Raw genomic sequence first — 15034 nt, forward strand, 5'->3', positions numbered from 1 at the left:
ATTTCTTTAATGAACTGGAAAATGTTCATCTTGTTCTATTTAGTAATGAGTTGCTGAATAGTCATTAAATCCACTGGAGAATAGAGCTAGATGGATTTTGAAGACTGTCTTGAGTTTGTGGTTAATCTATTAGAATTAAAATTTCATCTTCTATTTTTATCAACAGCTGATTAGAAGTCATTCTGTTTGACCAAATTGATTAGAAGACCATATACAAGGGCAGCTGTTGTTTAATGAAAGTTTTTAATGAAACTGTACCGTGGAGACTTGTAATTATGGGCCTTAGAAAAGCTTTGAGTTGCTTTAGACCACCAAAAAAAAAAAAAAAAAAAAGTATTGTGCTAGAGATTTCAAATTAGGAAAAGAAAAAAAACACGTTTTGATATAATACTATAAATTTATTATTAATTTTAATTTCAACTAATTACAGTTGAATACTAGTCTATTTAATGTGTTATTTTTGACTTCCAGCCTTTCATCTTCCAAGTTAGTCATTTCGTTGAAATTGTGGGCACTGATGAGAGAACATTTATGTGGACAGCTATTCTAATTGTGAGATACTTTCTCTTGAGGTCTTTTTCCCCAAGCTGAGCAGAAGTGAGCTTGGGTAAGGTTGGATTTACATACTCTCTGAGGAGAGTCGATGGTGTTCTATAGTGTTGGATATTCTAAATCTAGCATTTATTTCCCTAAGGTAATTTTGTTTTAGCAGAGGGGCCAAGGAAGCAATATTAAAATGAGAAGTAAAACAGAAGTGTGTGCCACTTAGTCCCTTGGGAAAGTCCATTGTTTTTGACAGTAGCATAATACTAATGTACTTTCTATAGTATTTTGTGTAATGAAAGCTTAGTCTCATTCTTGGGTTTGCAGAAATAGCCAGTGGTGCCTGCAGGTGTTAATCTCTTATGTAGTCTCTAACTCTCCATTGTCTTTCCTCCCCACATCTAACGAGACACCAAATTTAGCATCTTAAACACTGATCTCAGGGGACAGACCTCATATTTCCCAAGAGATTTTTATAGTCACACTAGGGCCCCAGTGCATGAAATTTATGTATAGAAAGTATCCCATGTGGCTACTGGCTGCCAGCCAGGGCCTCCCTTCCCCTGGCTGCCTGCTGCCACTGATCAGGGTGGACCAGCCAGGGCGAGGGGCCATGGACAGTTGGCCGGCTGGCCTTACCCCCTGGTCAAACTCCCAGTTCAGGGGACAATTTGCATATTAGGCTTTTATTATATAGGATATTCCAAAACCCACATTGACACACTCACACCAAATATCACCATATCGCAACCCCTATGCTCCCTGCCCCTCACAGATATTTCTTTGATGGATCCACTTGTTATTCTTTAGATGTGTCTTATATTTTCTATGTTTGTTGTGTTTCTTCTAATGGTGTAATTCTTCTATTCCTCTCTTCTTTATTCTCCTTCAGGGTTTGTACCAAATTCTAACTGTCCCATATCATTTCTAGGTAAAGTGAATCTCTCTGAATCTTTCCAATTCTACTTGACTGTAATAGTTTCTTGACATATGTGTAAAATACCTTAAATACCATATATAGCTTGTATCTCCATTCATATCTGACTTCTAAATAATAGAGGTTTCTCTTAATATTTAAGGACTTCTGGTTTTAGCTTCAACATGTAAAGAATTTGGAAGTTGCTATTCCTGTTCTTTAAAACACAGAAAAGCCTAATAAACGGAAAATCAATGACTTTTCTAAGACCCATCAAAGAACTTAGGTAGTAGGGCACACTGCCACCTTGAAGTCTGGAAAGGCAGGGAAATCCTAAGAGTCACAGTCGAGATCTGGTTACCTGCTAGAACCATACACTGGTAGGAACACTTAAGTGGTAAATTTGACAAATTGTTGGAAGCTGAGTGTAACCCCAAGACTTTTGTGGGTTTTACTTTCAGGAGCCCCACATTCTCACAGTGAAGAGCCAAGAAAGAACTTGGTTCTGGCAAGGAAGGGGAAGATAATCATTGCAAAATATGTCCAGAGTGTTCTCCTTAACAAAGGCCTAAATCTTTCCTGGAGTCTTATGGACATTTGTCTCTTAGTCTTCCTATCTCACCAAAGTGGGGGAGAAGAGCTAGGACACATTTGTGAAGGTTACAGCCCAGCAACACAGACGCACTAGAAGACTGATATTTAATTATAAGATTATAGAATACTAGAGGCCCAGTGCACTAATTCGTGCATGGATGGGGTGCCTTGGGTGGCCTGCGGGGATGGGGTCTTAGCTCTTAGTCTCTCATAACAAAGTTTCTCTCTGTTTGTCTCTCCCCCTCCCTTCTACTTTCTCTGAAAATCAATGGAAAAATATCTTCAGGTGAGGATTAATAGCAACAAAAACACACACACTACAAAATCCTCACAATCTTTAGAGACAAAGCAAGCATTACAATCAGATTCAAATGTAAAAGAGAAGTTGGAATTATCAGAAAGAGAAATTTAAAATAGCTATGATTAGTATGTTATGTTAGTGAAAAAAATAGCATGAGAAAATGAAAGGCAAGAAAATGTAAGCAGAGTGATGGAAACTCTTAAGAAATAATTGAAAGGAAATGCTGGAAATAAAAAACACGAACAAAAATTAAGAATGCCTTATGGGCTCATTCAGTGGGCAGGATTGAGCCCATTAGTAGACAGGCTCACCTGTAGATTGTGGAAAGAACCAGTGACCATGAAGATAAGTCAAGGGAAGCCCCATAAAGTGAAATATAAAGAGAGAAAGGAGAAAAAGAGGCTGAAAAATACAGAACAAAATTTCTAAAAGTTTTGGGACAATTTCAAAAGGTGTGACACATGTGTAATTGGAATACAAGAAGAAAATTAAGAAATGGAGCAGACAACATATTTGAAGTAGTAATGGTCAAGAATTTTCCAAAATTAATGACAGATGCCAAACCACAGATCCAGAAGTTGAGAGAGAATCTAGCAGGATAAATATTTTTGAAATATATCATATTCAGATGGATGAAAACCAAGGGCAAAAATAAAAAATAAAAATCTTGAATTAAAAAACAGAAAGAAAATACTTTACCTATAGACAAAAATGGAAATAATTACAGTGGTCTTCTTATTAGAAACCGTGTCAGTAAGAAGTGAAATTCTTAAAGTATTGAGAGGGGAAAACCCCTCACCAACCTAGAAATCTATGTCCAGTGAGATTATCTTTTAAAAGTGAGGGAATTTATTGCCGGCAGATCTGCCCTATAAGAAATGTTAGGAGTAGAATAATTATGTAAATCAGAAAATCCAATCTATATTAAAACATGAAGAATGTCAGAGAAAGAATAAATGAAGAGTAAAAATAATTTTTCTCTTTCAATTGATCTAAAAGATAACTGTTTAAAATATTAACAGTAACAATATATTGGGTAAGTATACCAAATAGATGAGTGAAATGAATGACAACAATATTCTAAAGGACAGAAGGGAGGAATTAGGAATATTTTGTTAAAAGGTACCTGAAATACCTGTATGGTGGTATAGTGTTATTTGAAGGTAGACTTAGATTGTTAAAAATGTATATTGGAGACTCTAAGACAACCAATAAAAAAATGTACAAAAGAAATGTAACTGATATGCTGTGAAGACATAAAATGGGATTATATAAAGTGTTCAATTAAAGCCAGAGCAGGCAGAAAAAGAGTTGTAAAATTTAATAAAGATAGAAGCACAATAATCAGAAAATTGATAAACATTGTAGATGATAATTCAACTAAATCAATAATAGCTTTAAATGATAATGGTCTAAATCTAGCAATGAAACGAAGATTGTCAAAAAAGCAGATTCTTCAATGCAAAAATATTGCTTAGAGAGAAATTTATAACATTAGGTATGTATATTAATATAAAAAGAATGGTCTAAAATCAATAATATCAGTCTTCTAACTTTGGAAAATAGAGAAAGAACAATGCAAGCCTAAGGCAAGCAGAACAAAAGAAATAAAAATCAGAGCAGAAATCAATTAAATTGAAAACAAAACAACAGATAAAATTTAAAAACCCTAAAAGCTGTTTTTTTTAAAAAAAAATCAATAAAATTGATAAACTTCTAGACAGACTACTGAAGAATAAAAGATAAAAGACATAAATTAATATTATAAATGAAAGGAGGATCATTACTGTTCCTACGAACATTAAAACAATAATAAAGGAATACTGTGTGCCCACAATTGAGTAACCTAGATTAAATAGATCAAAGACATAAACAATCAAAACTCACACAAAGAGAAAAGGTCTGAATAAATCTATAACTATTGAAGAAATTATTTTAATTTTAATTTATTTTATAAAATATTTAAATTATGTAATATTTTAAAATTATTTATTTAATAACTTTACAAATTGTTAAAAAAGAATTGTCTAAAATCAACATTTAAATAAAAATAATATAACCTTACAAAAATAATATAACCTTATAAATAAAGATAATAATAACCTTACGAAAATGAAATTCAACTCTAGATGATTTCACTGGTGAATTCTACCAAACATTTAAGGTAGAAATACCAATTCTCTACAGTCTCCTCCAGAAAATAACAGAGACTGTAAGACCATCATTACTCTAATATCAAATCCAGATAAAGGCCTTACAAGAAAGGAAAACTATAGATCAACTAGAGGTCTGGTGCACAAAATTCATGCACAGGGGTATGTGTGTGTCCCTCAGCCACGCCTGCACCCTCTCCAATCTGGCATTCCTTGAGGGATGTCTGACTGCCTGTTTAGGCCCAATCTTAGACTGCTGGCTTCCAACTGCTCGCCTGCCTGCCTTCCTGATTGCCCCTAACAGCTTCTGCCTGCCAGCCTAATCACCTCCTAACCACTCCCCTGCCAGCCTGATTGATGCCTAACTGCTCCCCTGACAGCCTGGTTGCCCCTAACTGCCTTCCTTGGCAGGCCTGGTCACCCCTAACTGCCCTCCCCTGCAGGCCTGGTCCCCCCCCAACTGCTCTCCTCTACAGGCCTGGGTACCCCCCTCCCCCAACTGCCCTTCCCTGAAGGCCCAGTTGCCCTCAACTTCCTCTGCCATCTTGGTCACCCCTAACTGCCTTCCCCTGCAGGCCTGATCACCCCCAACTACCCTCCCTTACAGGCCTGGTCCCTCCCAACTGCCCTCCCCTGCTGGCCTGGTTGCCTACAACTGCCTTCCCTTGCAGGCCTGATCCCTCCCAATCACCCTCCCCTGCTGGCCATCTTGTGGTGGCCATCTTATGTTCACATGGGGGCAGCCATCTTGTGTGTTGGAGTGACAGTCAATTTGCATATTACTATTTTATTAGATAGGATATCACTCATGAACATAGATGCAAACATCTTCAACAACATATTAGTAAAATGAGGCCAACAATGTATAAAAGTGATTATACACCACAACCAAATGGGATTTATTTTATAGAGATTCAAGGCTGGCTTGATGTGATGTAATCCACTGTATCAATAATGTAAGAAAGAAAAGTCATATGATCATAGAGTTGATACAGATTAGGCATTTGATAAGTTTCAACACCGATTCATAATAAAAATTCTCAGCGAACTTGGAATAGAAGGGAACATCCTCAGCTTGATAAAGAACATCTAGAAACAAACTCTATCTAACATACTTATGATGAGAAACTAGATACTTTCCTCCTAAGTTCCCCTTAAGAACAAGGAAGCAACATTGTCCCGGAAGTCCTACCAGATGCAAAAAGACAAGAAAATGGGATCAAAGGTATACAGATTGAGAAGTGTGGTAAGCTGATAATGGCTCCCAAACATATGTCCACATCCTAATCCCCAGAACCTGTGAATTTTAGCTTATTTGGGGGGGGGGGGGAGAGGATTTTGCTGATGTGATTAAATTAAGGACACTGAGAAGAAGTGATTGTTCTGGATTATCCGGGTGGTCCCTAAATACCATTACAACTGTTCTTGTAAGAGAGAGGCAGAGGAAGCTTAAGCTCACATAGGGGAGAGGAGGCAATGTGAAGAGGGAGGCAGATGCTGATTTCCTTCTTGCAAGGCTCTTTTCACAGATTCCCCTCATTCACTCTGCATTTCACTCATCAGAGATGCTTTTATGAGGACTCTATTTAAATATACTATCTCTCCCCAAATCCATCGCCCTCTCCTGTTACATTGCTTATTTGTTTCACTGCACTGGCTTTTGTTATATATTTAAGTTTACTGTCTTCCTCTTCCAGAAATTATCACAAGGGCGGGGACTTTGTTTTGTTTAGTGGTCTATTCCCAGATAAAGGCATTACAAGAAAGGAAAACTAAAGATCTGTAGATCTATAGAAGAGTCTAGACTGTAGTCTAGAGCATAGTAAGCACTTAGTCAATATTTGTTGAATGAATGCATGCATGGCAATTATGTCTCCGTTTTCCTCACATGGGTCTGCCTCCAGACCCAAAGAAAAGATGGCTTCCAGTGACCTGTTCCAATATGTCGGAATTCCTATGGTATTTCTAGACTGCAAATCTACCTAGGTCTTTGCTCCTTTCGCATGTGTATAATGCTTAACAGTTTTCAGAGTGCTTTCACATAGACTGTCTCTTTTGATTCCTCAAATAGCACTATGAAGTCAGTAGGAATTTTCAGATCTATTTTACAAACAAGAGAAATTAGGCCCCAGCTGATGTGGCTCAGGGTTGAGCATTGACTCATGAACCTGGAGGTCACAGTTAGATTCCTGGTCAGGGCACATGCCCAGGTTGCAGGCTCGATCCATTGTGGGGGGGTGAGGGGGGTGCGAGGGGGGCGTACAGGAGGCAGCAGATCAATGTTTCTCTCACATCTTGGATGTTTCTATTTCTCTCTCCCTCTCCCTTCCTTTATGAAATCAATAAAAATATATTTTAAAAATGAGTGCGATTAGGAGATGGAATTTGAAGGTAAGTTTCAGAGCTAGAGCCGGAAACCAGATCTGCTGACTTCTAGCTCATCACATGATTACACTGGACTAGGTTTCACCTCCACTTGCATGTAGAATGTATGTGGCTTTGAGGGCAAAGCTGTGGATTTTTAAAAAATATTTTTTACAGTGCTTTACACACAGTGCACCTGCTAAAGGCATATCATTTTGAACCTTCCATAGTTGTGGATGTATCTTTTCCAATGGAAACTAGAGGGGAAAGTTTTGGCCACTTTTCCCCTCCACTTCCATTGACCATTTTTTTAAAAAAATATATATATATTATATTGATGTTTTACAGAGAGGAAGAGAGAGGAATAGAGAGAGCCAGAAACATCAATGAGAGAGAATCATCAATCAGCTGCCTCTTGCACACCTCCCAATGGGGATGTGCCCGCAACCAAGGTACATGCCCTTGACCAGAATTGAACCCGGGACCTTTCAGTCTGCAGGTTGACGCTCTATCCACTGAGCCAAACCGGTTTCGGCCATCGACCATTTTTTGATAGACCATGAGAGATTCTCAGAGACTTGCCTTGCCTATGGATCCATGGATTCAATGGGCTAGGGCTGTAAATTTGCACAGGAATCACATAGGGACCTCGCTGATACTCAGATTTAGATTCAGTTGGTCTAGGATAGGGCCCGAGAAGTCTGTACTTTTGACAGGTTCCCTGAGGGTACCCATGCTGCCGATCTGTTACTCACACTTTGAGTATTTCAGGAATAGGTAACCACGTGAAAGATAGGATCTCTATTTGGCTATATGTCTGTGTGAACTAAGTACGTTTCTTGGAGACACTGTAGCATATTGGGTAAGCTATATTGCTTCGGTTACAATTCTACCTCCTCTGCTTACTTATGTAACCTCAAGCAAGTTACTTAACATCATATGCTTCAATTTCCTCTTTAAAAATGCTGATCATTTGCCCTGGCCAGAGTAGCTTAGTTGGTTGAGCATTGTCCCATGCACCGAAAGGCTGCTGGTTCGCTCCCCAGTTGGGGAGTGTATGGGAGGCAACTGAGGCAATCGATCAATGTCTCTCTCTCTCTCTCCCCCCCCCCCCTCGCACTCTCCCCCTCTCCCATCTCCCTTCCTTTCTCTTAAAAAAGGTGGATCATTTTAGTACCTAACTTTTACAGCTGTCATGAGGATTAACTGAGTTAATTCTTTCAGAGCACCTAGAATTAGTGCATGGTGCATTGCCCGTGGTGAATTTAACTGTTATCATTTCTTTGTCTCTTTATGTTATTCTGTTAAACTGCATCAATAGGTAGAAGATCTATTTCAGAGACAAGAAGTCATTTAAAATATTTGCAAGTTATGAACTAACATAGGATTTTTCATAAAAACCCTAATCTGGTTGGAAGACAGTGCGTTTATTAACAAACAGCACAGTGGAAATCAGCTATTGGTGATTCATCTTGTGTTGCCACAGCTGTTCTGTGTGCTTTCTATCAAGCATACGGAAATGAGAGGAAAATGAGTTGGCAATCCATTTTTGTGGTAACGTGTTATATGATGCTAAGTACAGGGAATAAAATTGTTTTATTCATCTCAGTTATGCATTAAATAAACCAACTTGATTTTAATTGGTGATATGGAAATATAGAGGCAAGAGCCCCAGGGGTTCATGAGAATTCATTTGGTGCTTAATGTAATTCATTTTATAGTAAGGGGGGTGGGGAAGAGCATGGAAATAATTATTTTAAAGAGATATATATTTTTTAGTTTTTCCACTAATTCTTGAAAAAAAGTTGTGTACTTTGGGAAAAGAAATGTATACAACTCCTTTCTTCCACTGACTTAAAAGTGAAGTGTAAAAAAAAATAAGTGTTTAAACTGACACTCAGTGTTTCTGCCTTGTGTTTTAGGTTCAGATTTTATTAAGACTTCTACTGGAAAAGAAACAGTCAATGCCACCTTCCCGGTAGCTATAGTAATGCTCCGGGCCATTAGAGATTTCTTCTGGAAAACTGGAAACAAGGTATGCTATTGCCAGCACATCTTCCTTCAGAGCAAAGCGAATGCTATTTATAATACGCGTAACAGCCACGATAACTGTCTTCGAATGCGGAAGGTGTGAATGAGTTACCCTTATTAAGATAAATGTTTAATTTACTTTTCATACAAAAGAACACATGTGCAGTGAACAGAAAGTGAGTGTGAGTGTGGGAGGAAGTGTGCGCGATCAAGATGTAAACTTACTTTATGTCCTTTTCTTAACCGGAGACAATTTTATCACTGACAAGAAATCCCTAAATGGGTTCTTTAACGAACTAATTCTGCCGCAACACAGAGGCTTTCTGGTGAGGTGTTGGCCAGAGAAAACAGGTTAATGCAGAAATTAAACTTCCTTGAGGAATGGAAAGAATTGCAGAGTAACATTTATTGAATGATAAGCTGTGGTGGTGATATGAAAAGTATGCAATATAATGGGAAATAATCTTTTCCTGTCATTATTGAAGGACACACATAAATTGGTTTTTCTGTTGGGAAACCCCCGGTCCAGAAAAACTTATTACTTTTAATAATATGAGGTGAAGAGAAAATTCTTGAGGAGATGAACTTATTAAACAAAATAATGAAATGCTGTGAAACAGCAGGGAAAAAGGTAGCTAGACGTTATATAGCTCTTGAATTAAATATCCATTTTTGCGTTTTATGGCAGTTAGATGTGCTTTTTGGAAGGCTGTTAAGCTGAGGAGGGTATATGCTAGCTTTTGTCAGCTTTTCGAAAAATAATACATATTTTTTGAAAACATGAAGTTAAAAGAAAAAATGCGTATGAGGTGTTTTTTTTTAAAATGAGTTTGCATTTTTCTTTTCACTTCAAGTTGCTTGTTTAGTTGCAAATTATCTCAAAGGAATTTTTTTTTACATCCTTGGAAAGAACGATAATTTTTTTTTTTAATGAGACTTTCCCTTCCTCAGAAGACATCCTGTAAAACCAATCTCGTGCTTTCTGCCAAATAGACACCCCGAAAAAGAGCTTTAATCCTTTGCCAACTGGATGTGATGACTTTATATGTGGCTGTAGCTTCCGTTTATTTTGGAATCAGAGACCTTTTTGAGAATGTACTGGGTTTGAGAAGCAATTACTCCTTCTAGAATTTTCTCCTTCAGAATAACTTTATATCTTGCTTGGCTGGTGTGGCTCAGTGGTTGATTGCCAACCTTTGAATCAGGAAGTCCTAGTTCAGTTCCCAGGCAAGGCACATGCCCGGGTTGTGGGCTCAGTCCCCAGTGTGGGGTGTGCAGGAGGCAGCTAATCAATGGTTCTCTCATCATTGATGTTTCTATCTTTTTCTCCTCCCTTCCTCTCTGAAATCAATTAATATATCATAATAATCTATAATAATAAAACCATAATATGCTAATTAGACCTGACGGACGACCTTCCAGATGAAGCCGGGGCTGCGAGGGCTGAGCCTCTTGCACAAATTTCGTGCATCAGGCCTCTAGTATCTCTAGTATATATACGTATATAAAAGAATAACTTCATATCATAAAAAAGTACAAAATAGGTTAAATAACAACTGTGACCTACATATGAAAGTTGACCCAAGTTGAATAACCTCTCCTTGGTTGCCTTTCTGTAGTGATCCAAATTTAAAAATTTAAAGCTCTAAAAATGACATAACTATCAATATCTTTATGTCCCCTCCCCCATGTGAGCGAGTGGGCCCACCACTTACTAGATCAGCACTTCTTTTTCTCAGCCCAATAACATCACATAGATGGGAAGCTTTTTCTGCTTGTAGAGGCCTGGGCACACATCCCTGCAGTGCTGCGTCATGGGGAGTCCTCAGGCATGCCCACGTTTCATAAGATCCATAACTGGAGTAAAACTCTCCATTGGGAACCCAATTCTATTTTAGTCTCAACAAACATTCATTGTGTCCTTACTATGTACCATGTTAACCTATGTTATATGTTAGGGACACAAAAATGAGCAAGTCTCTTTCCAGGAGATCCCTTAGGCAACAAGCAACGAATGTCAATAGAGCCCTAACCGGTTTGGCTCAGTGGATAGAGCATCGGTCTGTGGACTCAAGGGTTCCAGGTTCGATTCCAGTCAAGGGCAGGCACATACCCGGTGGGGAGTGTGCTGGAGGCAGCTGATCGATGTTTCTATCTCATCGATGTTTCTAACTCTCTATCCCTCTCCCTCCCTCTTTGTAAAGAATCAATAAAATATATTAAAAAAAAAAAAAAAAGAATGTCAATAGAAGTTTTAAATGCTCTATGTTCTAGACCAGTATAGAGAGCCAAGGATGTTTTGCTGTTTTACAGCACTTTCTTTTTGAATTGCGTTGACCCTTTCCTCAGCTAGTAAGCCAAGTTCATCCCAGTTTCATTACGATAGGACAAGGTAAACTGTATTCGTTTTTTTGTTTTTATCACAGTTGGTTTCACACAGGGAGGCACTTGTATGTGTGTCTTGCAAATCAGGGGCATCCTTTCAGGCTGTTGACAGGTTGCCTGGGCAGCCCTTAGACTGTAAAGTTTCTACACCATTGATTTAAGGGGAGTTTTGAAATGGGATCAGCCGACTTCCAGACCGTGCTCAGTGCCATGCCTGAGAAGCAGAGGTTTAATATTTCATAACCGATTTCATTGCAGATTTATGTTTTCCATATTCTCTGCCTTACAAAAGGTGCAGACTTGTGCTAGAACCTGTCTTCAGAAGCACTGTCAAACAGACTTGCTGACACAACTGAATCATGCAGGAAAATCTATAGGCAGCACTGCCTAATTGATAGAAGTGCCCCTGTGATTAACATGTATGCTAATATCAGCTATTAGATTTTTTTTTTGCCTCTTCTTTAAAAAAAAATATTTTATTGATTTTTCACAGAGAGGAAAGGAGGGGATAGAGAGCTAGAAACATCGATGAGAGAGAAACATCAACCAGCTGCCTCCTACACACCCCTTACTGGGGATGTGCCCGCAACCAAGGTATAATACATGTCCTTGACTGGAATCGAACCTGGGACCTTTCAGTCTGTAGACTGATGCTCTATCCACTGAGCCAAACCGGTTTTGGCTTTTTTTTTTGCCTCTTCTTAATAAATAACCCCATCCCACTTGCCTGCCCCACTTTCCCCAACTCCCCTCACTCTTACAGAGCCACTTGGCTTCCCGAGCAATAGGAAGATGTGGTTAGAGTCTTAGCTGTGTGACGTGTACGTGTATGATTGAGGCATGGAAACCAGTTGGGAGACCTTTACTGATACTCCTCGTGAGAAGTGATGAGGGTCAAAAGGAAAGCAGTGAACATGAGAGTAGATAGGAGAGTGTGCACAGAGGGCATAGGGAAGTGAAGAGGGTAGGTCGGTGGGACCTGGCGGTTGATCCATCAGGTGTGGCGTGGTGAGGAAAACAGTGGAGTCCTGGTGAACTATGAAGTTTCTAGCTTGGGCTCATTTATTATTGCTTCCCTTCTCTAGTCTTCTGCTAGCTGTCACCGCTGCTGGTGTGCCTCGGAAACCCACAACTCCGAGTTGTCACGGGCGTGAGAGTTAGTACTCAGGCCAGGGGGCGTTTTCTTGATTGCTCCCTTCTAGAGAGTCTCTACTGGATAGTCTAGTTCCACGCTCTGCAAACTCTTCCACAAAATACCACGGCCTGGGCGCGTCTATTTTGAAGTGGCGTTAGAAGAAGTTTAAGTTTAAAAAATTTGGCTCTCAAAAGAAATTGCAACATACTGTTGATATTTGGCTCTGTTGACTAATGAGTTTCCCAACCACTGGTCTAGTTCTCGAGACAGGTGAATCCAGATAAGCAGGTTTTCCTGTGTGTAGAGCACATTTGTCCTTTTCCAGTGGGCTCAGGGGAATCATTTGTAAACATCAGTTACTGGCTAAATGGTGCTGTTTTATGGGCACCTTCAAAGACAACGGAAGTGGGAAGAGCCCCTACCCTGTCTTTGTCTGCTGTGCTTCTTGAATGAGTCTGGCTGCTTTATATAACTGTCTACTTACAACTCAGGGGGAAACGTCCCTGCAGCGTAAGCTGATTAAAACAACTGTCAGCGCTCCTTGCTGATTGCTGCCAGTGTGGTGAGTGTGGGCTCTCTGGTTTGCTCGTTTTAGAGACACATGTGTGTCTTCTGCACCTCAAGATGAAGCACTGAAAGGCATTTATCCAGGCTTCCTAGCAGAAATGTAGAATGAGTGGGCTTTTGTGATATGTTTCCCTATTTATTGACATTTTCTTGCTTATCCCAGGTTCACAGCTATAGTCTAGGTGGTTGAGGTTTATGACTTTCCAATAAGTGCAGTGTTAATGAGGGTTATTATAACTCTCATTAGAGCCTCCTCAGAAGCACATTCTTCTCATTAGTCTTGGAAAAGTCATTTTGTAGTGTGAATGGGCATGAGTCAGTCTTCTAAGCTCTTTTGCTGCGTTAGCTGGAATAGACTAAAAAAAAGAGATCGAGAGAATTGAGACCTGTATTGATGCAGTAGCGATTTTAAAGGTAACCCAGTGACAATAAACCTTGTCTTTCCCACCTCCCCTTGTAGGTGGGCTTTAAGCCGGCAGGAGGCATCCGCAGTGCAAAGGATTCCCTTGCCTGGCTCTCCCTCATAAAGGAGGAGCTAGGAGATGAGTGGCTGAAGCCAGAGCTCTTTCGGATCGGTGCCAGCGCTCTGCTTTCCGACATTGAGAGGCAGGTGAGTACGAACCCATTGTCCTTGGAACAAACTGATAAGTGTTTTTGAGAGAGAAATGAAAAGTCACCTACAGGACCGTGAGAACTAGAGATGAAAACTCATTTGACTTGCCCGGCTGGCATGGCTCAGTGATTGAACATCGACCTATGATCCAGGAGGCACGGTTCGATTCCTGGTCAGGGCTCATGCCTGGGTTCAGGCTCGATCCCCAGTGTGGGGTGTGCAGGAGGCAGCCAATCAATGATTCTCTCTCATCATTGCTGTTTCTCTCTCTCTTTCCCTCTCACTTCCTCTCTGAAATCAATATAAATATATTTCAAAACAAAACAAAACTCATCATACCCAAACTCTGCTTTCTTCCAAGCAAAACTGCCCCTGAAAGTAGGTTGGATGGAGGTTTTGCTGAAGTGCAGAATAATGGGGCTTTATAATGAAGTGTTAATTAACATAATTAATTATTGCATAATAGTATGATTATTAATTAATTCGTGTAATGATATAATAATTATTAATTTAAAAAACTGCTTCCCTCACAGATTTATCATCACGTGACTGGAAGATATGCAGCTTACCATGATCTTCCAATGTGTTAAACCTGCGGCGAATTACAGAAAAGTTTTTGACGACGTTTAAAAATCATTTCTTTACCTAATTAGGAAAATTACTTAGTTAAAAAAATGAGGGCCTAGGTAACTGACTTTTTCCCCTTAAAATTTCCGTTGAATTTAATTCAAAGAATGAAAGGAAAATGCCCACACATGGAACTCATTTCGAGCACATCGGAAATGCTCTTCAGTGACTAGATCTGCACTGTTAATTGTGTGAGGCTTTTCCCTTTAAAACTCGGAGTATCGTGTTAATGACGGCTTTGACAACATTAAATTCTAAGGAAAAAAATGTCCAAGTGCCCAAGAAACGTGCAGAAGAAACTGACCTCCTGCTCCCCTCCAACGACCAGGAGGCACTGGCGCGGCCCTAACTTCCTGCCACGAAAATCCATCTTTAATTTTTGCAACAGATATGCTCTTTTATTAATTGTTCTGTCAATGAAATGCCTGTCACTGCAATGTGAAACTACGGATGTCATTGCATTTTTTAAATTAAAAAAAAAAATCCCTGTAGTTGTTTATTTATTTTTTAAATTTTAAGTTGTCACCATACACATTGCAAAAATGAACCCGTGAAACATGTAAAGAGTTTTATAGATGACTTTCTGGATCCTGAATCTCTCTGGTAGAGTCCAAGGGTACTTCTCTCAGGTGAAGCACCCCCCAGGCCATTATTAATGAGCACAACTTATGTCTATATCCTCAAACTTAAGATTTACTAGGACAGTGAGTAGGGGTAATATAGCAGACACTAACGTAACACTCAGTGCTAAACTCTTTACATATTTCAGTTTACTTAATCCTCATTTAATCTCTCTAACAGTTAT

General features: G+C 39.3%; 1 protein-coding gene across 1 annotated transcript in view; it reads left to right on the forward strand.

Annotated features, from left to right (window-relative positions):
* Positions 1-14720, forward strand: part of DERA (deoxyribose-phosphate aldolase) — a 98889-nt gene extending 84169 nt beyond the window's left edge. Inside the window, exons 7-9 of the mRNA XM_036455390.2 lie at positions 8794-8906; positions 13450-13599; positions 14136-14720. Of these exons, the coding sequence (XP_036311283.1) occupies positions 8794-8906; positions 13450-13599; positions 14136-14192 (320 nt within the window). The 3' untranslated portion in view covers positions 14193-14720. The remainder of the gene's footprint in view (positions 1-8793; positions 8907-13449; positions 13600-14135) is intronic.
* The last annotated feature ends 314 nt before the right edge of the window (positions 14721-15034 follow it).

Source organism: Pipistrellus kuhlii, unplaced genomic scaffold, assembly GCF_014108245.1.
Source record: "Pipistrellus kuhlii isolate mPipKuh1 unplaced genomic scaffold, mPipKuh1.p scaffold_m20_p_3, whole genome shotgun sequence".
NCBI classification, from domain to species: domain Eukaryota; kingdom Metazoa; phylum Chordata; class Mammalia; order Chiroptera; family Vespertilionidae; genus Pipistrellus; species Pipistrellus kuhlii.